General features: G+C 55.0%; 11 protein-coding genes across 11 annotated transcripts; 7 read left to right on the forward strand and 4 right to left on the reverse strand.

Annotated features, from left to right (window-relative positions):
• Nucleotides 1–405: 405 nt before the first annotated feature.
• UV8b_06001 (uncharacterized protein) lies at nucleotides 406–884 on the forward strand (the record flags this gene model as incomplete). The annotated part of the gene is made up of 4 exons (XM_043143498.1): nucleotides 406–448; nucleotides 509–524; nucleotides 581–763; nucleotides 848–884. The coding sequence occupies 4 exons, from the start codon at nucleotides 406–408 to the stop codon at nucleotides 882–884; spliced, it is 279 nt and encodes a 92-aa protein (XP_042999431.1).
• A 372-nt stretch (nucleotides 885–1,256) lies between these two features.
• On the reverse strand, nucleotides 1,257–1,926 carry UV8b_06002 (uncharacterized protein; the record flags this gene model as incomplete). The annotated part of the gene is made up of 2 exons (XM_043143499.1): nucleotides 1,257–1,661; nucleotides 1,726–1,926. The coding sequence occupies 2 exons, from the start codon at nucleotides 1,924–1,926 to the stop codon at nucleotides 1,257–1,259; spliced, it is 606 nt and encodes a 201-aa protein (XP_042999432.1).
• A 769-nt stretch (nucleotides 1,927–2,695) lies between these two features.
• Nucleotides 2,696–3,595, reverse strand: UV8b_06003 (uncharacterized protein; the record flags this gene model as incomplete). The annotated part of the gene is made up of 4 exons (XM_043143500.1): nucleotides 2,696–3,189; nucleotides 3,266–3,332; nucleotides 3,421–3,479; nucleotides 3,568–3,595. The coding sequence occupies 4 exons, from the start codon at nucleotides 3,593–3,595 to the stop codon at nucleotides 2,696–2,698; spliced, it is 648 nt and encodes a 215-aa protein (XP_042999433.1).
• A 1,113-nt stretch (nucleotides 3,596–4,708) lies between these two features.
• UV8b_06004 (uncharacterized protein) lies at nucleotides 4,709–5,800 on the forward strand (the record flags this gene model as incomplete). Its single annotated transcript, XM_043143501.1, has 1 exon — nucleotides 4,709–5,800. The coding sequence occupies one exon, from the start codon at nucleotides 4,709–4,711 to the stop codon at nucleotides 5,798–5,800; it is 1,092 nt and encodes a 363-aa protein (XP_042999434.1).
• Nucleotides 5,801–6,196: 396 nt separating this feature from the next.
• UV8b_06005 (uncharacterized protein) lies at nucleotides 6,197–7,569 on the reverse strand (the record flags this gene model as incomplete). The annotated part of the gene is made up of 2 exons (XM_043143502.1): nucleotides 6,197–6,952; nucleotides 7,087–7,569. 2 exons carry the CDS (start codon nucleotides 7,567–7,569, stop codon nucleotides 6,197–6,199), a joined length of 1,239 nt encoding a protein of 412 aa, XP_042999435.1.
• Nucleotides 7,570–9,382: 1,813 nt separating this feature from the next.
• On the forward strand, nucleotides 9,383–10,129 carry UV8b_06006 (uncharacterized protein; the record flags this gene model as incomplete). Its single annotated transcript, XM_043143503.1, has 3 exons — nucleotides 9,383–9,669; nucleotides 9,729–9,999; nucleotides 10,058–10,129. 3 exons carry the CDS (start codon nucleotides 9,383–9,385, stop codon nucleotides 10,127–10,129), a joined length of 630 nt encoding a protein of 209 aa, XP_042999436.1.
• Nucleotides 10,130–10,640: 511 nt separating this feature from the next.
• On the forward strand, nucleotides 10,641–12,401 carry UV8b_06007 (uncharacterized protein; the record flags this gene model as incomplete). Its single annotated transcript, XM_043143504.1, has 2 exons — nucleotides 10,641–11,292; nucleotides 11,365–12,401. 2 exons carry the CDS (start codon nucleotides 10,641–10,643, stop codon nucleotides 12,399–12,401), a joined length of 1,689 nt encoding a protein of 562 aa, XP_042999437.1.
• A 4,683-nt stretch (nucleotides 12,402–17,084) lies between these two features.
• On the forward strand, nucleotides 17,085–18,729 carry UV8b_06008 (uncharacterized protein; the record flags this gene model as incomplete). The annotated part of the gene is made up of 4 exons (XM_043143505.1): nucleotides 17,085–17,543; nucleotides 17,689–18,017; nucleotides 18,134–18,352; nucleotides 18,441–18,729. The coding sequence occupies 4 exons, from the start codon at nucleotides 17,085–17,087 to the stop codon at nucleotides 18,727–18,729; spliced, it is 1,296 nt and encodes a 431-aa protein (XP_042999438.1).
• Nucleotides 18,730–19,611: 882 nt separating this feature from the next.
• On the forward strand, nucleotides 19,612–22,651 carry UV8b_06009 (uncharacterized protein; the record flags this gene model as incomplete). The annotated part of the gene is made up of 5 exons (XM_043143506.1): nucleotides 19,612–19,622; nucleotides 19,740–19,983; nucleotides 20,079–20,787; nucleotides 20,862–22,107; nucleotides 22,240–22,651. The coding sequence occupies 5 exons, from the start codon at nucleotides 19,612–19,614 to the stop codon at nucleotides 22,649–22,651; spliced, it is 2,622 nt and encodes an 873-aa protein (XP_042999439.1).
• A 603-nt stretch (nucleotides 22,652–23,254) lies between these two features.
• Nucleotides 23,255–23,490, reverse strand: UV8b_06010 (uncharacterized protein; the record flags this gene model as incomplete). Its single annotated transcript, XM_043143507.1, has 2 exons — nucleotides 23,255–23,311; nucleotides 23,386–23,490. 2 exons carry the CDS (start codon nucleotides 23,488–23,490, stop codon nucleotides 23,255–23,257), a joined length of 162 nt encoding a protein of 53 aa, XP_042999440.1.
• An 857-nt stretch (nucleotides 23,491–24,347) lies between these two features.
• Nucleotides 24,348–25,360, forward strand: UV8b_06011 (uncharacterized protein; the record flags this gene model as incomplete). The annotated part of the gene is made up of 2 exons (XM_043143508.1): nucleotides 24,348–25,198; nucleotides 25,300–25,360. The coding sequence occupies 2 exons, from the start codon at nucleotides 24,348–24,350 to the stop codon at nucleotides 25,358–25,360; spliced, it is 912 nt and encodes a 303-aa protein (XP_042999441.1).
• Nucleotides 25,361–27,776: the final 2,416 nt, after the last annotated feature.

Below are 27,776 nucleotides of genomic sequence, written 5' to 3' on the forward strand. Positions count from 1 at the left end.
ACACTGGTCAGGGTCCTTGCTTACCCCCGCCACGTGACGGTTCGCGGGCTACCCTATCTTGTGATTCTCGAATTGCCATTCTTTGGGGATTCCGCGGGAAATTCTGAAATGATTTTCCGTGGCTCGCTTCTCTTGGAGGGAGTTCTTGAGAGACCCTCTATTCATTCATGCACGGCGAAATGAAAGAAAAACTGCCCAGACACTGTTGCTGAAAATCTACCAAGAAGCAGAGCCATCGTGCGGCGCTCATACCACGCCTAGCTCACCCGTCTCAATGTAAACAGAATGAACCTAGACTTCGTCCACATGGACGGCAAAGTCACGTGACTCTCACTTCACTTCCCTCCTGCGAAAGGCCATGATCCAGACGTAACCAGACGAGTTAGCACACCCAACCGTCACAAAATGCAGGCCACACGAGCGCTGTTGAAGCGGTCGGTCTGGAAGGGTACGTAATGCACGCCTCACCACGGAAACCCCCCCTCGTCGCTGTCGCTGACCGTCCCAGGACCGCACCTCGTCCCGTAAGCCTCACTTCCATTCTCTTCTGCCCACCGCGCCTCCTAACGTCAAAGCCCAGTCTACCGATCGTGTTCCCCAAAAAGCAAGGCGACAAAGTGCCGCCCGTGCGGACGCAAGCCCGGTCAGCGACCATTCTGCCCAACTTCGTGGGACTCAAGTTCGAGATTCACAACGGCAAGGATTATCATCAAGTTACGATCACGGAGGACATGGTGGGACACAAACTGGGGGAATTTTCGCCGTAAGTGGATTGCCTGGTCTTTCTCTGCTGCAGCCCGGCCTTTTGAGCACAAGATTGCGTCGGAGTGAAACTCACAGCCATCAGAACGCGAAAGCCGAATATCTGGGATCGAAAGCAGTAGTGAGGGAAACGACGGGGCTGCTGCGAGTTGGAGCAATTTGTACAAACCATGTAACACATGGCAATGCCATGCAATAAATAATCGCGAGATATACAAGTGATTTGCGAACTGCGGAAAACATGTCACTGTGCAAAGATACACGCGAGACAACAAGTGATTTCCAAACTCAGAAGATATGTCATTGTGCAAAGAAGGGGACTAGACACATGTCTTGCCACACCAACGCCGGCCCCAAATCCTCAAAAACACCAGTGCGCCACGACAGAGTCCAAAACGCCTGCCTTTCTACCCTTTCTGACATGACGGAAGAGGTAAAAAAAAAAAAAAAAGAAGAAGCACAAACACAACACAAGCACAAACAACGCCTCCTAGCTAGCGGTAGAACTCGCTTCTCTTCACATTGACGCCATACTCGCCCACAGCCATTCCTAAATCTTCCATGGTCAGAACCGTTCTATTCTGGCTCCCACCCTGGCCGCCGCCACCATACCCAGGGCGTTGAATGCCCAGAGGCACACCCTTCCCTTGATCCTTGTTGCCGGGCTGGCCGGCCTGCTGTCCGGGAATAGGGAACCCGGCAGCCGCGCCTAGCGTGCCCATCGGGTTGTTGGTGTTGCTCGACGCGCGGATCCTGCTGTACTGGTAGGCATCTGCTGCGACATCCGCGATGAACTTCTGGGTCGCGAGGGCGAGTAGTCTGGCAAGTCGAGGGTCAGTTTGCGGTGGTGGCGGCAAACCAGCTTTGGTCATGTAGTAGTGCGTAACGGCATCGGGAATCTGCAGCCCAGTTAGCATCCGCCTCGAACACACAAGCACCGTAGAGGCGGGTGGAGAGACGAACAATCGGAGCGTAATCGTCAATCCTGTTCAAAAACTCTCGCAACGATGTGTCCTTTCGAGTAGGCAGCTTGGTGTCCTGCGGAGAGACAATCTCCGGGGGTGGATTAGGTCCGTTGGGCACTTCGCGGCTCTGCAGTTGCCCGTTTTGCGGCAACCCCACGGCGGGCGCTGCGTCGGTGGTGTCTGGAGCGTCGGTGGCCATGTTGAGCGAGATGGCGCGTCGGTTGAATGAGAGTTTGATGTGACTGTGTTTGACGTGTCGGGAGTTGACGCATGCGAGCAGAGGCAAATGCTAGTCATCACGTGATGAGTCTTCATCATGGGACAATTCCGCGGCAAATAAGAAATGAAAGAAGCTACGGGAATTTTTCGGTACGCGAATTGAAGAACAAGTCCCTTTTATCGTTTCTCCAAACCCTACCGACCTACCTGGTAGGTAGGTACCTAAGGTAGATTGATCCTAGGTACGCTGCGCTGATGGGCGACACCACTTATTCCAACAGGTGTTCTGGGACCCTTGCTGCATAATCATGTTTTCCCGACGCCAGCTATGTAATCGCGCGGAAGATATTGGTCCATTACTTTTTTGTATCGCCTTCCAGCCTAGCATGGTTCCCTACAAGCGCCAAGTATCTTACAGCTCTATCATCATAGCATCATGCTGTGATCATTTTGGGGTCGAGAGCTCTGAACCAACGCCAAAACTTATAACCACCAGGTTCAAATTACTTTTGCCAGTCAACGCCACCATAAAGGGGATTGGAATCCCATCAGTCCACTCGGTTCAAGAATTGGGATGCGGCTGGTGCTGTGTTTTCGTTTTGTGAAAGGATTTAGGCAACGTTATACCTGCTGCCAGGCAAAAACTCCATTCCATGTCGGGTTGAGACGTCAGCAGCAAGCGACATCCCACGTCATTCATCGCACATGACTCCTTGATTGTGTCGGTTTTACGCCAATTGAGATCTGTCTTAGACAGGGAGCTTGAACTTTTTGCCCTTGAGAACTTTGGTGTAGTAGACATAGAAGAAATCGCTGTAGAGGACGGTCTGGATGATTCCAGCAATGATGGCGATCCAGTCGGTCTTGTACTTGGTGTCCATGAAATATCGATAGATCCAGTTTGGAATGTACAGAGCCCTGTAGCTTCCCAGGGCGAACAGGTAATGCGTCGTGATGGTTTCAGCTTCGCCTGTTCTCTGGAGCATGAAGAGCTGGGGCAGAATGGCGACCGACTCGAGCCAAATCGAGAAGGCCCACATGATCTCGGAAAAGGTGTACTTGTACGGGAAGACGACGGCCAGAACGGCGGCACCGGCTAGGAGATACTGCACGCGAAAGGTGTCGACGTTGGGGTCGTTTGTGGGCTTGTAGGCATTGGTCATCAGGTAGATGATGTAGCCTTGAGACCCTATGAATGTTATCTTGAAGAAAAGATTATATAAGCTGTCCGTCGAGAAGATGTCTGTGGAGGGGAGCATCGCGTGGCGACGTTAGCCTTTTGGGAGCATGTCTTGAAAGGGAACATGTTGCCACCGCACCGAGGTATCGCGTCACGTAGACGAATAAGTAAAGGGCTTGTGATTTGAAGGAAATGCCTGAACAGCTCTGCCAAGTACAGGTCAGTTGTTGCGCATCGCCGTGGGGATGGTTGTTGAAGATGTCGCAGTCGCGGCACGAGGGGTGCGTATCATACATTAAGCTGCACCATCTTGTGCAGCAAGATCAGGATACTGGCCAGATGCGAGAAATCCGCTATGACAGCCCGTTAGCAACCATTAGCAGCCACGGATGCAAGAGAGACGGGCAGTCCTGGTGATCGAAACGGCCTGGGGCGACGAACCAGCAACGCGGAAAACGTTGAGAACCATGGCGAGTGTTGACTGGCGACTGCTGCACTGTATGCGATTCGGATGGCTCTTTGAAGAAAGCTACTCGCAATACCGCATTTAGATTTGCAATTGAGCGTGTCGGCGCGATGGCAAGTCGGACAAAAGCCGTGCTGTCAATTGCATGCAGCGGATATTCGGGTCGTGGGAGGGCGGTTGACAGCTACCGGCTAACAAAAGAAAAGGAGCAAACATTGGAGGAGCAAAAGGACACGACGCGGTAGTTGGCGGGCAATGGAGTTCAGGATAGAGAGAGCTCAGGCCCACAAGTTTGGGGAACGACTGTACAGAGTTACTCCGTACCGATGGGAGCATCAGCTTTTAGTGTGACGGGTGTGACGGGTGTGACGGGTGAGATGAAAGGGCAACTCGCCCTGCCAGTTCTGCCTAGAGCCCACCAGACTACGGAGTACATAAGTTGACGTATTGATCCCAGTACTCCGTACTCCGTACCCAAGTGCAAGTTGTCTGGTCGGCTCATGCCCTGGCTGTAAACAACCAGACCTCATCTCCAACGCACAGTGACGGCTAGAAAATGCGGCACGGCTAATCTGACCGACGAAGCAAAAGGAAGAAAATGCTAGGCCAAGGATTTCAAAGCGAAACCGTCATGTGCACTCCTCTGTCTTGAAAAAGCTCACGTGCAGTCTGAGTCTGCTGCTCAGTGCCACCGACCAGTGGGGACATGGAGTCGCGCCGCCCGTCATTACCAATAATGCACGCCACATCGCCACCTGCCGTCCTTACTCTCACCTTATTGAAAAGTCCAGTCTGCTTCTGGTTCATGCCTGTCCACGTCTTCAAACAACCCGGGTTTTGCAACAACACAAACATCCTTTCCCGAAATCTACTCGTTCAGGACCCTGCATCTTTCAGCACATCACTGTTTCTGCGGCAAAGTACATATTCGCCAGCACTAGATTTTCCCCTGAATTTTCATCTCCCAGACGGTTTCGGAGCGCGGCCGACGCATTTGTAATCACACGATCCAGCGCGCACGCCGCCCTATTTCAAGACCGCAAGCATTGTCGCGGAGCAACACTCAACCCGCACGCTCACCACCGCGTGTTGCTGCGCTACCCGCTGTTATTCGAAATGGCCAGCATTCATGATGCCTCTTCTTTCCCGACGCCACCCAGTTTCGCGGAAGCTGGCTGGATTCCACTCACCGTGTCCCATCGCAAACAAACCTACACCTTCGAGCTACCCGGAGACGCCCCGGTATCTGATCTGTTCGACGAGATTGCTGACGTTCTCGGGATCCCCGTGTGCAACCAAAAGATTCTCGTGCCCAAAGGCCCCCTCCTCAAGACGCCCTTCAAGGATCCCAACATGCCGCTCAGCACTTTGCAAAACAAGTCTCTGACGCTGATCGGTTCCCCAGCAGCAGAGGTGGAAGCCGTCCAAAACATATGCGACAAGATCGCTCGAAGCAAGGCGGCCCGCCTGGCTCAGCAAGCAAAGTTGAAGCCCAAAAAGAAGGCATTCGCAACCCTGTCCCAAGACGACACCAGATATACGTTTCTCCAGGTCAAGCCCCTTCAAGGCTTGCCTCGTCCGGACAGAAGCTACGCACTCCTCATGCGGCTCAAAGAAGACCCCGGCATCAGAGCAGCCATGAAGAAGCACAAGTTCACCGTTTCTCTCCTCACCGAGATGGAGCCTCTGTCCCACACCCAGACTACACATGAGGGAACGTCGAGAACCCTCGGGCTCAATCGCAACCAAGGCGAGGTCATTGAGCTGCGTCTGCGAACAGATGCCCACGACGGCTACCGAGACTACAAGACGATTCGCAAAACGCTGTGCCATGAGCTTGCGCATAATGTCCACGGCCCCCACAATAGTCAGTTCTGGGATCTCTGCCGTCAACTTGAGCGGGAGGTCGACGCGGCAGATTGGAAGTCGGGCGGCCATACGATTGGCGAGTCGTCTCGGTACGTGATTTCCGGGCAAGCTGGCAGCCGGGAGGAGCAGGAAGATGAAGGCGGATGGACGGGAGGCGAGTTTGTGCTCGGTGGCGTTAGTCATGCTGGGACGGGCTTGACTCGTCGGGATATTCTGGCGCAGGCCGCGTTGGAGAGGCAAATGAGGGAGGATGGTGCGGAGAAGGCGGCGTGCGATGCTGCCGAAAGGGGTTGGAGGCCGTGCCAGCGGTCGCAGCAGCCTAGCGACAAGAGGAAGTGACGGCTGGGGCATTGGGGACATTCGTTTGCTTGTGATGAGCGCTGTATTAGCTTTGTATTAGCTTTGTATTAGTTTTGTATTGTAGTTGTATTAGATAGCGAGGACATGGAATTGAGCGGCTGTAATTCTTTTTCTTTCAATCCTTTGTTACTTCTCTGGGTTAGGGGCCGATGCCAAATCGGCGAAGATGCCAAAATCATTTGACCAGGGTGACAGCGCAAGCGAAAGGCCTTTCAGCAAAACCTGGTGCCAGGTTGGAGGATAAAACCAAAAAAGTATATTACACAGTGGGCGTCGCAAGCACCCGTCCGCCCATTTTCAATCTCTCCAGTATTTTGCGCTCCTTTTTTTTTTTTCGTGCTTTCATGGTGCATAAAAAATGGCTCTGCACTCCCATCATGGTTGTTCACCATCCCGATATTGATAGGGCAGCGGATCCAGATCCAAACCCTCCACACTGAACTTGAAGGAATCGTTGCGCGAGTAACTTCCCGCCGTATCCATGTCCAGTCTTCCGCGGATGCAGTCCCGCAGATCAATATCCGCATAGATTATGCCCTCGTCATCTTCCCACTGCGGACCCGCGATGACGTCACCGTAGGGATTCACGATGCAAGATCCGCCGCGGCGCACCCATCCAGAACCAGCTCTCTTGGCGTCCGAAAGGACAGAGACCTTCTTCTGGCCATTGACGGGCTTAGCATCACCATTTTCGGCGTCGCAGCACAGCACAATCTCGTTGCCGTCCTCGTCAAAGACGGACTTTCTGCGCTTCTGCTTGGTAGGACTCGCCGGGAGGGCAATCTGGAAGCCCTCGTCTGTGATTATCGAGCCACGTCGGGCTCTGGGAAGTGACGGGCTCGTCTGCACGGCTGGGCCGTCGCGCTTCACGGCCATGTTGCTGGTCAAGGCGAAACAGCGGCCCTCGATGCCGATGGTGCGCATGAGGCTGAGCCATGCGTCGCGGTCATCCGCCGTGGGCGCAAGGTATAGATTGATGTTCTGGGAGTAGAGGGCTTGTCGAACGACGGGCATGTAGTTTTCCCAGCAGATTGCGGCGGCGAGGTTGACCCGCGTTCCTCGGATGGTGGTTGATATGGCGCGGAGCGTGGACGGGGAGCCTTGAGCCCAAATGAGGCGCTCGGCGGCAGTCTGCTTTGCGTCAGTGGCCTGCGTCTTCTTTTCTTTTCATTCAGTGCTCGAGGCAAATCTACGAGCGGCAAAGGCAATAATATGTGGTGGAAACACTCCGGGCAGGGATGGCCTTGGACGGAAGCAGCACGTACCGGCATCACCTTGCGGCGCTTGCCCACCATGCCCTCCTTGGGACAAACATAGACCACGGAGCAGTAGAGGCTGCCCCCAGCCTTCTCAACCAGCCCCGTCACAATAAAGACTCCCGTTTCATTGGCAATCTTCTCCAGCTCCTCTCGTGTGCCGTCGCCGCGAAGATTCGCATCCCCCAGCCCGGGCAGCTCTCTCTTAACCCACCTGTCTCCAGCTCCAGCCCCCCCGCCAACAATATCCCCCAGGTCGACGGCACCGTCAAAATACTTTGCAAACTCTTCCCTCCCTTGGACTGTCCTCTCGCCAACGACGCACCCAAACGTCGATCCATGGGGGTAGCCACCGATGAAAGCTTCTGGAAGCAAGAAGACGTCGATTGATTCAGAGGCAGCGCGGTGGGCGAGATGGGCCAGCCGGTTTAGCGTAGCGCTTCTTGTGGGGCTGGTGGCCGGTGAAGCAGTTCCGACACGGATCGTCGGCATCGTGAGTAGTATGTATGTGTGTACATAAGTAGTAAGAGATGGGAGATGAGGTGCGTTGACAAGACAGAGGAGGCTGGTGGTTGGAAAAGCCGCGACTGGTGGATAAGAAGGAGGGCGGGGATAGGTCGAGGCAATTAATCAGGCCATGAGCGAATTCCGTTTAGCTAATGCGAAGACCAGCTTGCGTACGCCTTGGCGCCGCCGTCGAGCCCCTCGGTGGCAAGGCAAAATGGCAAGCTGCCTGGCTCTTTCCTCACCAAAGCTTGATGCCACTATCAATGCAAGCTGACTGGACGGGGTACCTTTAGCGTCTGGAGCTTGCAGACAGCTGCCAATTGGCTGATTGGCCGGCTCGTACGATTCCTCTTTGCGCAGACGTGAACGCCTTCGGTGCAATCTCGCGGGAATCTGAAATTGCCATAGGAAGGCAAAGCTGCTTGCTTGACAAAGTTGAGAGCGTTGGGCGGAAAGATGGAGGAATGCACTGTATGCGGGAGCCCATAATTTCGATGCATTCATTACATGTCGGATCGAATGTCGTGAGTCGTGACACTGCGGAGGAGTGAATGTCGTGTGACGGCGATATTTCATGCAGAAGAGTTAAAAAAGTGGCCCATGGCTGAAAAGTCGAGATGATGACAGTTCTCTACAAGCATGGATGGATTGATGCATTCCAGAGCTACATGAGCCTGGCTGAGACTCTCCAAAGTGGTACGACTTGATACTCTATAGGGTTGCACCGTTGCTGCGGATGATTCCGTATAAACAGCTAGATACATAGCTGCTGACATAGATGGCTGCTGTCATATATCACTACTGAAGTGGCTACATGTAGCTACTGTAATAGAGGTAGCTAGCTGTACCTCTTCTTTGGATGCTTTAGTAATTAACTCTCTGCAGTATCTCACTGCCTTGCTATCAATATCTCGGTCAACCACCTCAACACTATATTTCAACGCTACGGCACATCGCGATACCACGCGGTAAAATTTACGCCGCGCCTTCTTTTTAAAGGCTCTTTTGCACCATCATTAAATGATGCAGTGCATAACAAGAAATGAACGTCTTTTTGATCAAACACTATAGAGACGGGCTATTTCGGGCCAGTAAAACTTCATATCTACTTTCCGCCAATACCTACCTTGTTAGGCAGGTAGGGACCAAGATATCAACGGTGGATTGAAAATTTAAGCTAATCACAGGGACAGTCCTTGATGTATTACAGCCCAGCCTTTAAAAGAGGGAAAACGAAGCCCAGCCTTCCAGCTTGCCTCGTCTCGCTTCGCACAGCGCAGGCAAAGCTCCGCTTTCCGTGATGCATAATTGTTGGAGCCTTTTCTCAGGCAAAAAGATAACTAGTGCCGGAAAAGACGGAATCTCGCAGGAATTGCGCACAAATTATTCCCTACTAGTGCTTACAACATCAGAAAAAGCCATCATGCCCGCAAAAGAAATCATGCCCTAGTAGAGCGCCACATATAGTGCGGCAAATATCCAACCTCAGGTTGCTAGTCTTGTGGCGGAATACTCATGATCTTGTGCATGGCCCTTCTTCAAGAAGAGTCCTGGCGGTGGGAGGCAAGCGCAGCCGTCATGGGTCTAGGCTCTCCATAGACTCGGGCCATCGGGAAGAATGGAATAACCTCATGGAAAACCCTAGTGGACGCTCGAGTATAAATACGACGAGTGTGGACCATGTCGGGATCGAGGTCGGGACTCCTGTCCATGACGCGAGACTTGAACGAACTTTAGAGACGACTCGCTCGCGTTCAAGGTACACACTATTTTCCTAATGCACCTCAACAAACAAAACATGCAGATTTGCAACGCCTTCCTTCTTTTCCTTGGCTTTGCAGCAGCGGCCCCTTCCGTTGCCCTTGATGGACGTAGCGATGGCCCCCAAAGCGTCACGGTTCAAGGCGTCAGCTTCGCTGGAAGCGGCTGTGCCGCTGGTGACGCCTCTGTTCAGATAGACTCGACCGGCTCTCTCTTGGCCACGTTTCATGAGTATGGAGTCAAAACCGGACCGAACACTGTCCCTGGTGACTGGCAAAAGTTCTGCAGGATGGCCATCAACTTGCAGTTTGACTCGGGATTCCAGTATGTGTTACACTATCGACTGGCGTTTGCTTGCCCATTCTGGAGCTAAACGAGGTTAGATTCTCCGTTGTCGGTGCCGAAATGATTGGATCCGCCCAGATACCGGCGGGCGTCAACGGCCAGTGCACAAACACGTTCTCTGTCACGGGCGGGACGTTGCCGCCCATGCACTACTATAGCATCGCGTTTCCGGGCCCTTACTCGGGCAACTTTGACTTGCAGGCCCAGCCGGGCAATTCGTCGTGGTCTCCGTGCGGTGCCAGCTCGGCCACTCTCAACATGAACACTGCCTGCAGCATTACTCCGGTCAAATTGGCCGCTTTCATTTATGTAAGAGGCCCCGGTCAGCCGACTGGTCAACATGGAATGCTAACAGTGTGCGTAACAGCCTAGGCTAGGTGTTCGCTATGGGCTCTTTGCCAAGGCTGCGCTCCAGTGGCAGCGTTGCCCCGGGAGCTAATTGTCGGCATCGGCAAAGGTGCTTGGTCGGCTCGCGGCTGATGATCAAAATCAAAATATGCTGCTCCCTGCCTCACGATAGGGGCAGAATTCTGACATGTCAAGCGTATTGACGGCAACGATGACTCCTAAAACAAATGCACCACTGTATTTAGCCGAGAAGTTGCAGTTGACGGAAACACGAGACAAGAGTACTCCGTAGAGAAGAATATGATCAGATGGATGAGGAGGGAAGAAAGAAAAGGGCCAAATATTCACATGACGGCGAGGCATGAAAACTACGTGGGAGAGTGAAATGACTGCCAACTGCCATGCCATTTCGGGCACGTCCAGCCTTGACCAATCACCATCGTCGCTTGCGTCAGCCAACCCCCTCGTCCCGATGACATCACGTCGGTGCTCCATATTGCCTTGATCGTTGGCAAAACCTCCTCTGCTGATGATCTGCTCCGTACATGCACCTTGCCATCGACACGCGATTCGTTCCATCAAAATTCATCCCACGATAGGCCATGGAGTCCGCCATGTCTGCTCCAGACGACCGTCAAGACACGGCTACGGCTGAGCTCAGCGGAAACAGCTACTATCCTCCACCCCCACCTGGTCCGCCGCCAGCTCAGGCTCACAGCCAGACCCAACCGTCGACACAGCAGCAGCATCATACCGACCAGCAATCTTCCATTCTGCAAAGCCAACAGCAGCCAAATCCCCCGCAAGAGCATGATTCATCGCGTCTGCAGTCTCAGAACCCATACTTGCCCCGGCCCCAAGACAAGCCCTCTACCTCCCAGCAACAGCAACAACAGCACCAGCAACAGCAACAGCAACAGCAATACTCTATTCCGGCGTACAATCCTGCCAATCCTGTATTTGCTCCGCCTCCAGCCCAGTCTGGAGCCAGTGTGTCGACTGCCCCCCAGGATGCCCAACAATTGTCCTCGCAACCGCCGTCTTCGCAGCTATCCTCCGCCCAGCTGCCGCATGAAGACGCAGAACATGGGCAGAAAAAGCCCAGCTGGGGCGGTCGCTTCAAAAACATGCTGAGTGCGGGAGCTGCCGCCCCCATCAACAGTCTTGCTCACAAGCTCGGAAGTCAGAGCTTCTTGCCTGAGACGCTTGACAAGGAATGCGACAAGGCTGCTTCTATCCTCAAGTCCTTTTGCAGTAAGTAAGACTGCCATGACCTTGGCTGTTTAAAGCCGCAATTTCAAAATTCGCCCGCTGACACCATGACAGCCAAGGGCGTTTACGCCGACGACGACGCCGACCAGCCGCCAACATCGACAGACCCGAAGGCCGAGGAATCAACAGGCGGCATCGTTGATCCAACCAAGGAGAAGCCCAAGAAGCGCGTAATCGTCACAATCCCCCCAAAGGTCATTTCTAGGGCAGTTGGTCTCGCCATTTTCACCACGCTTCGTGCTGGCTTCCAGGTATCAGGTGCCACTGGCTCCGGTATCCTGATTGCTCGATTGCCCGACGGAACGTGGAGTCCCCCCTCGGGCATCCAGGTGCATTCCCTCGGGGGCGGATTCCAAATCGGACTAGACATCTACGACTGCGTATGCGTCATCAACAGCAAGGAGGCGCTCGCGGCATTCATGAATACCCGCGTCAGTCTTGGCAGCGATTTGGCAGTTGTGGCAGGTCCATATGGTGTCGGAGGAGCCGTTGACTTTGGGACGGCTGTGCAGAGGGGACGAGATGGAGTTGATAAACAAGCGGCTGCCACGTCTGCAACCCCTGCTGTTGGACAGACCGGCGCAACAGCAGAGGCACAGAGCTCAAGCACCCTCAAACCGGGTCCGACGGATGCCTCCAAGCGTCGCAGCCTCAGCTCCAGTGCCTTCAAGCCAGTCTTCTCCTACGTCAAGTCGCGCGGCTTTTACGCGGGGGTCCAAGTCGACGGGACCGTGGTCGTGGAACGAAAGGACGCCAACGCAGCGTTTTACGGGGCTCCTGTTGCAGTGCAGCAGATCTTGCGGGGACAGGTTCCTGCCCAGGGCCCGCAGAATATGTCAACGTGGCCCGTCGGGGCCAAAGGGTTGCTGGAGACGCTCAAGGGGGCCGAGGCTGACGCGGTCGGCCGTCATGCTCGCCAGCAAGCAGAAACCGCGCAGGCTTCTCACGGGCAGTCTGCAGCGCCGGGTGCGATCCCGGGTGCTACGGAAAAAAACCATGCCTCTGGCTTAGCACAAGGTTCATCTGGCGCGCCTCCGGCGTACGTGGATGATGGGAGTCATGCTCATGTGGGGGATGTCAAGTATGCTTAGCGCTCGAATCATGGCAAGAATTGTGGCTGACGGCGTGGTGACGGCGATTCGTGACAAGTCATTCAACCGCGAGCCTGGAACGGATCAGGGGCTCGGGCAAGGCGAAGCGGGGCGACGACATGGAAGTTGCTGCATGGTAGTTTGAGTTTTTGGCATTTAAATTTGCTCCTTCAATTCTAATTCTGTCTATTATGTTTAGTTACTGTGCCATGACGGATTGTCCAGCGTTTCCCACCTGTGAAGAAAACGATTAGTTTTTTCATAAGATTTTCCACGTGTCATGGGAAAGTTTGTTAAGCTTTAAAGTACACGTAACCCTTTTTTACTTTTCTGGCTTGTACAAGCTCTGATGAAAAAAACCAAGAAAAGTTTTTCGGGCTTTGAATAACGTTGGGGCTGAATGACCGTTGGCAGCTTGACTATTACTAAACGCAAGCCTTGCGATTTGCCCTCGCCACGCACGTCGCCCCGGCCCCGGCTCCTGCGGGCCAAGCGTCCACGGGACCCGGCAATCGGGGTGCGCACCCTTGCACACGACGTCGACAACACTCGGCGCCGTCAGCTCGTCCGGGAGCAGCAACTACCTAAACTAGTCACACTGAGCCCGACGACGCAGCGCGGAGCCGGGAACGCCATCAACACGGGCTCCACGCGGGGGGGGGGGGGGGGGGGGGTCCGTCCAAGCCGAAGGTCAGGGTCCCGTCTACGGTGCACACCGACCTGCAAGCAGTCCCGTTGCGGGAACGACAAGGCACGCACGCCATGGAATTTAGCCCGGCAGCAGTCTGGCATCCGGGTCAATAGCCTAGCCTCGTTTGGGGGAGGGGAGCACAAGCGGCCCAGGCAGAAGATGGAGGAGGTGTTGGAGGAGGAGGGTGGGCTTTCGCGGCGCAAGCGGTATCAAGAGGTTCCCCGGGGGGGGGGGGGGGGGGGGGGGGGGTTGGCCAGGCCGCGCTGTTCCTGGCGGCGGACGGGATTCGGGTTGGGCGACAGGGGCCAACTTGTTGTTGTTGTTGTTGTTGTTGTTGTCGTTGTCTGCGATGGATGGAACGTTTGATGCTGGCGATTGCGCGAGGGTCTGAGGGCGGAGGGGGCGGGTTGCCCCGTTGCTTGCCGCGCTTGTTGCTACATATGTACCCCTGGCGCAAGAAGCTCTCGCATCGCCGCAGGTGGACGGACACAGCGCGACGCAACTGACGCCGAGGGTCGATGGGGTAGCCACGCGGAAGCGGTGGGTTGGGGCAGCCGGCGTGCTCGTGCTCATGCTCGTGCTCGTGCCGCGGCGACGCCCGCTCGAAAAGGCGGCGCTCGAAAAAGCAAGTTGGGCATGCGCAGCTGCCGTCTGGTCGCAACATGAAGCAAACTGCTCCGTCGGGCGCGACGCTGCTGCACGGCAAAGCGGCATGCAGCGCCTCAACCGTCCTGGTGTCAAGTCATTTCCGAGCGACCCCCGGCCCCCCCCACGACCAGACAGCCTACCAGACATGTACCATACCAGGCAGGCAGGCGGCAAAAAGGCCCGGGGCAGCCGAGACGGGTGCAGGTGCAGGTGCACCGCAATGGCGCGTCCCCTTGCTCGGCAGCTGCTTTCAGAAGATGACCCAGATGCACCTGTCCCGTTTGGCCTGCACGGCCAAAGCAGAGCAGAGCAGAGCAGAGCAGAGCAGGGCAGAGAGCAGGGCAGAGAGCAGGGCAGAGAGCAGGGCAGAGCCTTTTTTTTTTTTTTTTTTTTTTTTTTTTTTTTTTTTTTGTTCACGAGAACATGAAAAATAACCTCATCAGCAGGGCAGCGGCGCCGTCGCAGCCCGGTCTTGCATCGGGCCGATCATCGGGCTTGGTTGGCCTGCACCCCGGCTGCTGCTGCACTCAACATGTAGTATTGACCACACCCACCCATTAGTTCATGCAAGGGTTTACAAAAGATGCAAGATATTGTGCGTAGCGTAGCGTTGCCACGGACCGCCCGGTTGAATGGTAAAAAAAAAGGCCAGGCTGGTTCGCTCATGTAGAATCGATGCTAGCACGAGGATAAAAGTGCCGGATGTACGGAGTACTGCAGCAGGTTTTGCGGCAGGATTCCTTGCAGCCGTCTCATAGGGGGTTGAGGGGGCGAGGGGAGGGCTTTCAACACATTCTCGCTGAATAGCCAATGATGTCATTGCCTTAACCTAACCGTGTGCCGTTTTTCGCTGCCAGCCAGGACCGCACCGCTTGATTGATTGGATGGTCTTTTCTCGTCACGGTGAATAATCAGCAACTTGACGGTGGCAGCAGCTGACCGCTATACTGTCTCGTTGACTTGGGCTGGGACATGTAGTTTGGTGGAGAATTACATGTATGTAACCTCTCACTCGGCCAGCTGCATTGACTGTGCTATCGTCTGGGACAGCAGCCATCGAGAATGCATGTGGCCAAGTGACATTGACCACCTATGCCAGAATGCGCTGGCGACATCTGCGCAGGACCAGACCGCTGTGGGATTGCGCTGCGCTGCAAGAACCTGCTGTAAAGTCATGTCTGGTCTGATCCGACCAGACCCACCCGGAAATCAACAGAAGGTCTGGTGTCTGTCTGTCCGGTGTCTGTCCGGTGTCTGTCTGGAATCATGTGCAATCATTAATCACACCCAGACACTATAAAAATCTCCAATCCAGCAAAGCTCTGTTCAATATCTGGCACGGGTCTATCGAGTTAGGAACCATAGCCGCTGAGTGGGCCGCCCTGCAAGGGGGGGAGAAGGCAATGGTGCCGCTGATACGTGGATGGGGCCGTGCGCTCGTGTCGATTGACCAGACAGACCAGACGCTTTTGCCACCCAGGCAGCCCCAGCCCATTATTCCGACAATGGCAATGGCCAGGCAGCATCTTGCCCTACAGGGGAGAAGCTTGCAGATGGGTGCATCGTGCACCGTGCGTGACTAGGCAGTGGACCGCGGTGCTGACTAGGAGGGCAGGCGAGAACCGCGTGGGGATGAAACATGACTACGGAGTACATTGAAACCTCCCAAGGTTACCTTGGTAGGTACCTGTTACTTTAGGACAGGCCAAAGAAGAAACGGCTGACGCCATGACACGCAACGCAATCGGGCAAGTCGGGGTTGATGCATGTAGACACCAGACAAGTTCAGTGCACACTTGTTGGACAGAGCAAACCTTGACATGCTGCGGATACGGAGGTCGCGGATTCCACGTGTCGAAGTGTCTCTGGGTACCGAGGGCCTGGTAGCTTTGCAGCACCCCCTCCCCCCCCCCTCCCCCCGAGCTAAAGAGAGAGGCCAGCGCAACCGAGGCATGGGTGTACCATGTAGGAGGATTTGAAGCAAACAACGCCGCCTGGGAGTGAAGTCGTAGCCAGGCAACGTGCACTCGCTCGGCTCTGGCTGGCTTCAATGTTCTTTTTCATCCTTTTGACCCGTCAGGCTCAGCCGGAACCGTACCACCAGCGCACGCATCCATCAACCCGGGCCATCTGCATCTGCAGCCATCCGGGCTCATGTTTCATCAGAGATCGCAAGACCGTTCCAGGCACGTACGCAGGTATGGCTGGCACTGACGCCTCTACTAGTGCCCTGGCGCGGGGCGGAGTGTGGCTTTTCCAGCGGCCATCAGGATACGAAGCACTGCGAGACCTGTGAGACCGGCCAGACAGAAGTCCAGAGTCCAGACCCCAAGTCAAGCCAGTTCCATGGTACCAGACCAGACCAGACCAGACCAGACCAGACCAGCAGACATATACAAACACATCCTGCCTCAGCACTGGACGAGTAAAAGGTTCAATGCGCGCCACCCCCTTCCCCCCCCCCCCCCCTTATTATTAGCTCTGCCAAAGCGGACCCAGACAGGCACCAGACAGGCACCAGGACATGCCGGCTGCATCCAGTCGGCTGCTAACATATATACATACATACATACATACATACATACATACATATATGTGCATGTAATGTTCTCACCTGTGCCCGCCTGTCTTGTTCCCAACCGTCTGGTGCTCAAACAGGAAATCACACACCTGCCTGCAGGCTGGGGCTGGGCCGTCTCTGGACCGAGCGGTGAAATCCAGCTTTTGCAGAGTCGACTCTTGCGCCATTAAGCCGTATAGTGCTGCGGCGCAGTCCAGCCGTGCCCGGCCTCGATCGATCTCTGTTCCACCCTTGAGCCCCCCCTTAACCCACTCTCTCCTTCTTCTGATGAAGAAAGTTGACCCCACCAAGTCCATTGTGGCGAGTTACTTGGTCCGTTGCTAAGGTTTTCTGCTACCCAAGTTATCAGCTAGTGCGCCAAGAGTTTCCACCCTGGTACGGAGTATCATCCTTTTTTTTCTTCCCTCGTCTCTTATTGGCCAACTCGGTGTCTGTAAATCGACTTGACGGAATCGTCAAGTTTCCGACTCGTTCTTGCTGCTGCTGTGGACAAAACATTACCACAGCGCGGCCAGCCCCAGGCAACCCAGGTCGTTCATTAATCAGTCATTAATCATGATCCTGACTCTTGCTCGATTTGCGAAACCCGATCCGTGGGTTAAATGCTCCTTCCCTGCACTGACACCGTCACCGTCACCGTCGCCGTGAAATATCGCACATCAAGACTTCCTTTGCCAGGTTATGGAGACCAAGTCCATGTTTCATTTGGCTGCTCACTTCCTCCGTCGTGTCTTTGTTGCCTGACACCCAGACCTGACCCGACATGGGACTCATGGTTTCCTCTCGCCTCGGCACTGCGACGCTGCCATCGCACTCACCCTCCTCGATCCTGTTCACAAACGTCCGCATTTTCGACGGCCAGGACGAAATCCCCCGCGGCCACGTTCTTGTCCAGAGCGGAAGAATCGCAAAGGTTTCCTCCCGGCCGATAGCTCCGCCGGACAAGGCAACCGTCGTGCTCGACAGGCCCGGTCACACACTGCTTCCAGGCTTGATTGACGGGCATGTGCATGTTTACGAGGCTGCGGCTCTAACCCAGTCGCTGCAGTTTGGCGTCACAACCGTGTGCGACATGCACAACGAACCCGTCGTTATCGCGCAAATGAGACATGTCGCTGCCACCAACACAGATGCGGCAGATCTGAGGTCTGCATGTCACGGAGCCACCATCGAGGGTGGATGGCCTGCTGCACTCCTCTTGTCTCATGATCCTTCCCCAGAGGTGCGCGAGTCTCGCCCCAGACCACAACCACAACGTCCTTTGCGCCGCCCCTCCTCATCCGCGCCGGCCAAGCAGAGATGAAGAGGCGCAGCAAAGCAGCTACGAGTATCAGAACAGGACCCTTGCGCTAACTTGTCAATTACAGTTCAAGGCCGCTCTGGAAAAGTGGCCCAAACTCAAGACGCAAGACGACGTCGACGCCTTTGTCCAGTTGCGCAAGTCGGACGCGGATTACGTCAAGCTGTTCCACGAAGACGGCAAGTGTCTCCAGGTTGATCTTCCCAAGCCGAGCCTGGAGCTACAGCGCATGATTGCAAGGGCAGCCCACGACAACGGACTGCCCGTCTTTGCGCATGCCTTTGGGCTGGAATCCGCCATTGAGGTTCTGAACGCTGGTGCAGACGGGATGGCGCATACCATCGTCGACTCACCCCCCACCCAAGCGTTGATCGAGGCTTACAAGAGGAATAACGCGTACGTCAAGACCTGCTGCCCCCTCTTTGCTTGTTTTTTTTTTTTTTTTTTTTTTTTTTTTCTTTATAAAAATTCCCCGAACCGCATCGGACCATAGTCTGACTCGGCGGCTACAGTCACTGCAACCCCACCCTTGTCGGCATCGCGAGCATGACCAACCAAGGCCTCAAAGACCAGGAGGAGTATGCAAATGACCCACGCGTCCAGAGGTTTCTGCCCGGCCCTGCGAGGGCCATCTTGTGCAAGTGCGTCGCTTTGTCGAGCGATAGCTGTCGCGTGGAATACGCCTACGAGAGCGTGAGAATGATGCGCGAGGCAGGTGTCGACGTCATCATGTGAGCATCCTCCCCCTCTCTTCCTCGTCGCCGCCATGTCGCTCGGGGTTTGTGTCTGCCTCCGTCTTACTCACGGAATCTCGCACAGGGGCACCGACACAACGGGCCGAGTCGGCGGGATGGCCTTTGGTGTGACGGCCCATCATGAAATTGCCATGTTTGTCAAGCACTGCGGCTTTGCGCCCATTGAGGCCCTGCGGTCTGCGACGTCTATTGCGGCACGGAGATTCCGGCTCAACGACCGCGGCAGGATCCAGCCGGGCTTGAGGGCGGATTTGGTCCTGGTGGAGGGCAATCCAATCGATGATATAGGCGACACGTTGAATCTGAGAGGTGTTTGGAAACAGGGCGTTCTTTGCTCGTCGTATGCTCTGTAGGGAAGTCAATCATGTAGATTTCAGGGCCCCACGCCCCTTTTCTTCTTCTGCTCCTGATACCATGGCGATAAGGCACGCATTGATTGACTGTAAACAAGCTTTCCCTACCTTTCCATGGGTAGGTGGGACATGAAGAGGCAACCGCAGATCTCTCGGGTGCTCCCGGCTGTGGGTCCCCAACACCATCGAGTCGAAAACTTTGCGCTGCCGGACCGGCAAAGATGATGGTAGTGGAATGCTAGCCTCTAGGGTTGAAACTTGGCAGTTTACTCCGCAGTTGGCTTGTCTTGGAAAAATGAGGGATGGGGAATCCCAAGTGCAATCGGTGCTGTGTGGAGACGTTGGCGATGAAATGCGGCCAAACTTGGGCGGGGCGTGACATGCTCCAGAGTACTTGACATTACATACAGCACGGGGCAAGCGGCAAGTACATTTCGTGAGCAGATTCGCAGAGAATTAGCTGTTGAACTTTGAATCCAGATGGGGATGACTTATATACATGTGCTATATGTCCGCACGGCTCCAGCGGTAGCATTCGCGTCTAACGTACACACCTTATATACTATATTTGCACAAAGTGTCAGTACATAACATTGATGTCTGGTATACTTTTCGTGCTTGCTCTTGACGCCAACAGTACCAAGGGCATAGGCTGGTAGCTGTTGAGGAGCGGAGTAGGGAAACGATGCCCCACCTCGACCTGGGATTAGCTGGAACTTAACTGGAGCCCCCAATGATGCAAGAGGCAAGCAAGAGACCAGGCACAGGCAGGTTCTGTTCTTTTCTTCTCAAGCCCTTGGTTCGGCCATCTTGCCATCGACCATCAAAAACCCATAGTCAAACCGCTGTGGTGCACAATCCGCCAAGCAGACAGATATTCGGATGATGGCGACGTGAGTGCCCCAACCGGGATCATTGAAACCGTGCTCTTTCTTATTTTTGGCACGCTGCACCACCCCGCTGTGACCCAACTCGCAGCCACGGGGATGCTAACTCGAGCTTGGTTCCAGCACCGGCAGCGTCCTATCGCTGCCATTTCGACGGTCAACCCATCTCTCATTAGCCTCCACGATCCGCCAGTACATCAATAGCAAGTATGACCAGCACCCCGACATGTTCAAGCGGGACCTCGAGGTCATTGATGCCCTTCGTCGAGACGCCGTCAACGTTCGCGAACCGCACCCTAGCGGGGTCAAGAAGCTTCAGGCTTACGCCGGCCAGTTGGCTTGGATAAGCGGCAAGTTTCCGATCGATGTGCGTTGTCCCATGACGTCGCTTCACTCGGCGGCGCAAACCAACCAACACCCCCCCCCCCCCTCGGGGTGAATTGCGCGACTAAGAATTCCTAGATCGGAGCCGAGTTTACGTGGTATCCTGCGCTTGGGTACAATACCGAACGGCCCATGGTGCGAAACAATATCAAGTACGAGCTTCTCAACGTGCTGTACAACCTGGCAGCATTGTATTCGCAGCTGGCGGTCAATGCTCCGCGCAACAACGCCGAGGGTATCAGATCGGCAGCCAACAACTTCTCCCTCGCCGCCGGCGTACTCTGCCACATGAAGAAGGAAGTGGTGCCCGAGTTGCGACTGTCGGACCCGCCCGAGGACATGGACGAGCAGACGTTGGAGTCCTTGATGCAACTGTGCCTGGCCCAGAGCCAGGAGTGCTTCTGGCAAAAGGCCGTGGTTGACGGGTACAAGGATGCGTCCATAGCCAAGCTGGCGGCCAGGGTTTCGGATTTGTACAATCTGGCTGGGGAGGCAGCCGTGAAAAGCGAAGCGATTAGCAGCGCCTGGATTCATCACATGACCGCCAAACACCATCATTTTGCCGCCGCCGCGCAATATCGAGCTGCTTGCGACTGCTTGGAAAAGAGAAGATACGGCGAAGAGGTGGCTAGGTTGACGGATGCGGTTGCTTGCGCTTCGGAGGGCCTGAAGGAGACAAAGGGCGGTTACCTGAACAAGACAGTGGTGGACGACCTTCACGGGCTGAAGAGAAAGGTCGAGGAGGATCTTAAGCGGGCCGAGAAGGATAACGACATGATCTTTCTAAGTACACCGCTTTCCGCACCGACGTTCCCCTGGTTGTCTCTTTCCGTCAGTCAGGCTAACTCCAGTGCCAAACAGATCCCGTTCCTCCCAAATCGGAGCTCAGAATCTTGGAGAGGGCAAACATGGCAGTGGCTCGAGTGCCGCCTCAGGTGGAAAGCCCTTTCGATTTCTTGGGCGACGGAGCAGAATTCGGGCCGGCGCTGTTTTCCAAGCTGGTTCCGTTTTCCGTTCACGTCGCAACGTCAATTTACGAAGAGCGCCGCGACCGCATGGTGAACCAAAACATTATCCAGGAGTTGGAGACTCTCAACGACAGCATTCACTCTTTGCTGCGCTCAATCGGCCTTCCCGGATCACTGCAGGCACTGGAAAAGCCTCTAGGTTTACCTCCAAACTTGGTGCAGCATGCCGAAGAGCTCAGGCAAGCAGAAGCCATCGAAAGGCTCCGCAAGTCGTTTGCAGACCTTGAAAAACTGCGAGCAGCCGACGTGGCCATATTTGACGAAGGAAAGTCAGCCCTGGCCGCCGAAAACGACGAGGACCAGAAGCTGAGGAGGAAGTACGGCACTGATCGGTGGAACCGCCCCGAAAGTCAAGGCGATGCCCAGGGCGGCCAACTCTGGGGACACGCCGCAGGGATCGAAGAATACTTCACCAGCAGCGCCAGCAGCGACGAAGTGGTGCGAGAAAAGTACACCGCCAACGAGGAACTGCTGCATATTCTGTGCGGCCCCGACAGGGGCCTCTTGGACTTTGTGCCCACCAGTTCCCAGCGGGACACGAACCCTGACCTGAAGCAGTCGGTCGGAAAGCTAAGGAGCGCATACAACGACATTCTGAGGCTCGAGAGCAAAAGGCGGAAGAAGATGGAGGCGTTGCGCCACAACGCGCGCAAGGACGACATCAAGCCCGACATCTTGAAGGAGGCAGCCCGTCTGGAGCGGACATACCCATCCATCGCGATTGTTCCCGCACACTTTGAGGATTTCTTTGAGAAGAGGCTGGACAGACTGTACGAGCCGGAACTTGATGCCCTGGATGGCGAGGCCGCCGAGCAGGACCGACTACTGAAGGAGGTGGAACGCGCCAACAATGAGTTTGAGGCGCAGAAACGCAGGTGCGGAGACAGGGGATCACACGAACGGGAAGTGGCGCTACAGAAGCTGGATGGCGCATATTTCAAGTACAAGGAGATAATAAACAACCTCGAGGTGGGCAGAAAGTTTTACAACGACTTGAGCAAGATTGTTGGGCAAGGGTTTCGTGATGTGGTCAGGGCATGGGTGGCAGAGAGGCGGATGGAAGCCAGGGCGTTGGAAGAGTAAGTCAACGTCATGCCTCCTTTTCTCTCTCTCTCTCTTTCTCTCTCTCTCTTTCTTTCTTTCTTTCTTTCTCCCCTTTTTTTTCCTTTTTCCTTTTCTTTTTTGGGTTGGCGAGACTAACAAGCTCAAAGAGAAATCAACATGCCAACCTTGTCTACTCTGAGCCTCTCAAGGAACCAGCCATCACCGCCGCAGAGCCCGACAACAAAGGCACCGTGCCAGCAAGCGCAAGCGTCTTACTTTGCGGCAGACCCCGTGCCAGCGAGGCTTTCTCGTGCTCCGTCACCGCCACAACAGCAAGCTTTGCAAGCGTCCAGGCAGTTCATCACCAGCCCTGCCGAGGCGTCGATCCAATCATGGGCAGGAGATGGCGTTGAGCAGCCGCAGCCAGTGGCACCGCAGAGAACCCCCATGCCCATGGCAGCCATGTGGAATCCCGCGATGGGAATCAAGTTTGGCGGCGGCGGCCCTCCACCGGGGCAGAGTAAGCAGGACGGCGGTTCCACAACCTGGCATCCCGGCTCGGGGATCAAGTTTGGCTGAAAGACGCGTACCGGATCGGACGATGTATGAAAACTGTTTCTTTTTCCGCATTTTTCTTTCTTTCTTGTTTTTATTTCTTTTTCCCAAGCAGCGTTACAGCTTTGAATTGGGTCTGTGTCGGAATATGTCCCATTCTTCGCGGCGCATGGGTCATGACGTCACGCTCTAAGGTGACGCAATTGACGACGTTGCCGGGTTTAATGAATGGCTCGACAATCATGATATTAACAGTATCATGCTCTACCGTTGAGCTATAGAGACATGTTTGGTGGTTCTCGGACCAGCCGGGATTTCATAACTGATTCTGAATGGTCACAAGGATCTATGTACCGGCCATTTCGCCAGACGCAAAGTCTAGCGTGATTCGCAAGTGGCAGATAATCAGCACTTTGACTGAATGAAACCAAGGGCTAGCGTTCGTCGAGACGAGTAATATGCTGGAGGCCACGCAAGACAAGTTGACTCATGAGAATAGAGTTTGACAGGTCTCCGACAGCTTTTCCCAAGAAAAAGACACCAGCTTTACTGAAAAAAAAAAACCACATCTTATTTTATTGACGGCGAGGGGCGTAACTTTTGACCAACGAGGCAGAGGCCGATGAGCTAGGTGAGTCCGGTGCCGATGTTCCAGGACCAGGGCGCATCCGAAACAAGAGGCAGCTGCGAGCCGCGTCAGCTGCTTGAAGAGGAGACGGCGTGTCTGGATATTTGCACGCGCGGCCGAGACGACAGACCGGCGGGTTTGGCTTGGAGACGGGCTGAGCGGCAGCCGTGTTGAGGGACGTGACAAAGGCAAGCTTGGCTGGACGTGGGGCAAATCTCGGCGATTGAAGGGGCATCGCAGCGGAATGCAAGGATGCGAGGGGAGCGGGCTTTCTCATGGCTTACTAGTAGGGCAACGCGTCTACATACCTACTTATCCGACAAGAGGTGGGCGCCGACGACCGCCGAGTCGGGACAACGTTGCCGGAGCGGGGGCTCGGTGGAGCAGCGCTTGCTCCTTTGGGAAACCACGGCGCCAACGGTGGCGGCGAGGAGGGAAGCTCGAGGCTAAAGGCTCTGCCAGCCGGTGGTTGTTTCTCCTGTACGCGCGGCCTTTGGGCAGGGCCTGGCGCTAGCAGACGGAAAGAGGTCACGACGCACAGGATGCACACGACGCAAGAGAGCTTGTCGACTCCACCTTATGTGCTATGGGCGGGCTGCGGATCCAAGGGCTGGGCGGATTATGTGTCCAGTTCGATCCGTCCATCCACCGTCTGGCTCGCTCAGGAAGCTCCGTCGTCCCAAATGGGTTATCGGCTGCGACGGCTGCTTGCCCCAGGAGATAAACCTGCAAAAGCCCGTACCGGCTTAGCCTGGGTGGCTTTCCCCCATGGATGGTGCGCCGACGAGTGGTTCCGTCGCGAGGGAGGATGACGACGACTCGCCGGCCCTCTTGGATATAACTAGCGGCGTCGCCTTTGGTTGTGTCTGGTTTAACCTCTGTCGGTGGATAAAGCAGCTTCGACGTCATCTGCGCCTCCCGGTCCAGCCGTCTTCAGGGGAGAAAAAAAAAGAACAACAACAAGAACAGAAACCGAAACCCGCCTGCGACATCACGGCCCCAACTGTTGGGAGGAACTGGAACCGTGCTTGGTAGTCCGTCCTGCCTGTCTGCCAGCACCCCCACCCAACACCGGCCGCATCTCGCCATAGAATGAAAACGGCGTCCCCAGTAAAAGGCCCTGATATGAAGCTTCTTGCACCTCTGACTGCCGCCCTTTTAGAGCTCATCCTGCTGCGGACGGCGGCTGGGGCCATCGCGCAGCAGAGGCCCCTGGATGCCCTCTCGCTCCCGCTGCGCCGGTTGAGACCAGTCACAAGCTCCGCCGCGGCCGGCAAACTCGCCGTGCCCGAGGACACGCCCCAGAAATACTTTTCCGAGGCCGGCAGCACCATGTCTCTGGTCCACTACGACTCCCGGTTCTTCAAGCAGGTCATCAGCTACGGAGACCACCGTGTCGTCCTCCACCATCTCACCCGCAGCTTTCTGGTCATGATGGAAAAGTACGAGCAGACCTCTTGGCTCGCCCACGGCAGCCTGCTCGGCTGGTGGTGGAACGGCCGCGTCATGCCGTGGGACTTTGACGTCGACGTCCAGATGACCGACGCCACCCTGGAATGGCTGGGCGTCCATCTCAACCAGACGGAGCATGCGTACTGGTACACAACCGCCAGCGGCGAGAGGGTCGCAAAGAAATATCTCCTGGACGTCAACCCGCACTTCAAAGCCCCCGATGCGGGGAAATACCTAGCCAACATGATTGACGGGCGGTGGATCGACATGGACAACGGCATGTTCATCGACATCACGGCGCTGCGGCAGCGAGACCCGCAGAGGCCGGGGGAGTGGAGCTGCAAGAACCATCACAGGTACGCCGAAAACGACATTTGGCCGTTGCAGGCGACGACGTTTGAGGGCACGAGGACGTTTGCTCCGTGGAACGTCAACAAAATCTTGGCCCAGGAGTATGGGGAGGCGTGTCTCACCAAGCTTGAGCACGAGGGGTGAGTTTTCTTTCCTTATTCTTTTCCGCCTCCCCCCCTTTCTTTTCTTCCATTTTCGGCTGTTTTTTTTTTTTTTTCCACCGCATGCTAACCCGAATAAGACATTACTGGAGTGACAGCGAGAAGGAGTGGGTGATAAATGGCGGATCTGAAGCAAGATGACAAGATCTGGGCCAGCAGCTACCAAATTGGGCCGGGTGAGACAAGGGTTAGGCGATTCTTCATCAATCCAAGCGTTGCATTGTCTTTTATTTTCGGATGCGGCGTAAATGAGGGCGTGGCGAGCCGGGCGCATGGCCAGCGGCTTGTGGACAGCGCTCCCTGGTGGATGCAGCTTTGCATCACAGACAGCTCTATATCAATCTGACGAGTTTGGGGGCTTATATTTCCGTCTGATCAATTCTTCTTGTTAGCCCTGGGCAGGTTTCCGGCTACCGAGCTTTGATCGACTGGTAACTGGGATGCAAAACGAAGATGACACTGCTGGGCCTCTGGGTTTTTTGCGACTTTTTTTCTTTTCTTCTTTTTGCAGCTCTTTCTCTCTTTCTCTTTGTTTCGGTTTTTCACGCAGGAAATACCATCATATCGCACTAGACGCTATTCTGCGGAAATGCTAATCGCAGCAGCCTGACTAGCACATTGGTTTGGAGAAATTGCACTAGATTACAACGTACATAATCTTGAGATTCTTTATGGACAGAAAGACGGGGTTTAGCTGGAAAGTCACGCACTCCCCGTACAGCATAACGTGATGCAGTCATATACATATGATGAGAATGAAGCATGTAATAGATGGACGTTGTTGTGGTTTGACGGTCCACACTGTGCCTCGCACGCACTTGGATGCCCCAGCGCTGTGTTGCGTGGTCGTCTGTATCCGATGGGTATGTATGCAGGTACATTGTCGCTCCATTGTCGCTCCGAGGGCGGCCCGATAGCTGTGCGAGAAGAGGCTCGAATCGAGTCTGGGGGTCAAGACGCAAGCTTTCCCCATCCGGTTGGCCGGTAAGTTTGGGTTTGGCAGATCTCCACCGCTGGTGATCCGCTAATCGCCAAGTCGGGGAAATACCAGACCCGACTTGCCTTTGTGATCCTTTCCATGAAAAAGAACCGGCGACGGGCCCCTGGGCGGCGACGGAAGTAGCCAAAGGATGTAGCCAAATTCAATGCGCGGTTCCAGGCCGAGGTTTGCACGACTTGGCTCCCAGACTTCCCCGATTGCATGACTTGTTGCTGCTGCGTACTCCGTACATACGGAGTAATTGTAGGGAGTGCTATGCAAAGGCTTCTTTGATATTTTCCGACCTTCGGCTGCCTCGGAAACGCTGATACGTAGTACTACATGTACACCCACCCCCACCCCAACCAATCAACTTCGCCAGCAAGCGATCCTACTGTATGTATCCAGGGTCCGATGACTTCTCGCCTGGGTCCCCACGTCAAAAAGAACCTAACGGCTTCTGGGCTTGCTTTGCTCGTCACGAGACTTTCTCAAACAACAACCCAAACTGAACCACCACAACAATCGATGACTAGAAACGGACCACAAAGGCTGCAGACTCTTGGCGCCACGTGTCCCCTAGCGTCCTGCCATTCGCGCCCCCCAGCCCCCCCAGAGCGATCCAAAACCGGTCAAGATGGTCATTGCAAGATGACAGGGAAGAATCGTGCGTGGGGAACCAACTATATTTGAGACAGGGCGGCATTGAGAGGAGGGTCTTGGCGTGGCTTCTATGCGAATGGGACAATATCACAACGGTTATTGTGCAGAATCTAACGAATCCAACCTGTCGGCACTTGGAAGGGAAGCCAGCCGTCTCTGCCTCGTCAACGCGATTCCATCTACCCTTTTCATGTCCCTCTCCTGACATTCCTTGGAATCTTCACCTGGGCCAGGAGGAGACGGACGGGACAAAGACGGCTGCTCAACATGCCGAGCCTCTCACCATGTATCGACGGGATCAAAGGCCATCCTGGGTCCGTGGGATTCCACCTCGATCCGCTCATGAAACTCTGTTTTTTCTCGTACCCACTTCGTCCTCGGAATGCTGCACACCATCAGCAGACAAGTGTTGCGGCACCCCCATGCCAGCAACGGATGGGGAAATAATTTACTCGCCCGTCATGTCGACAGGTTCCAAACTATGGCCGATGCGATTGTTTTCTACGAGCACAAATGCCCACGATTCAAACCTTTTCCTTCGCTTCCGTCAGTAGCTCGGAGCTCTGCAGGAGACGACACGTCCGTCGAGTTGGCATCGGCCGGGACATTCAACCAGCTGTATACGAGCTCGAGGCGTTTTTACCGCAATCGTCATCAATCAACAATAGGAATACTGACCTACCCCAGCCACACCCCCCGCTTTTGGTTAGATGTTCTTGCCTCTGCCAAGACTCGATATTGATAGTTGGCATATTAATCAGTCGACTCGTCAAGCATTTCCAGCCGTTGGCGGTGTTTCGTTGAAAAGGCTTATTCTGTCACTTCGCTAGCATTTGCGATTTTCCGAGAGATTTTGTCTGCGACTGCGACTGCGATTGCGATTTTGCGACCCGCTGTTCGGCAATTCCCACCAGC

The sequence above is a fragment of the Ustilaginoidea virens genome, chromosome 4 (genome assembly GCF_000687475.1).
Source record: "Ustilaginoidea virens chromosome 4, complete sequence".
NCBI lineage: Eukaryota > Fungi > Ascomycota > Sordariomycetes > Hypocreales > Clavicipitaceae > Ustilaginoidea > Ustilaginoidea virens.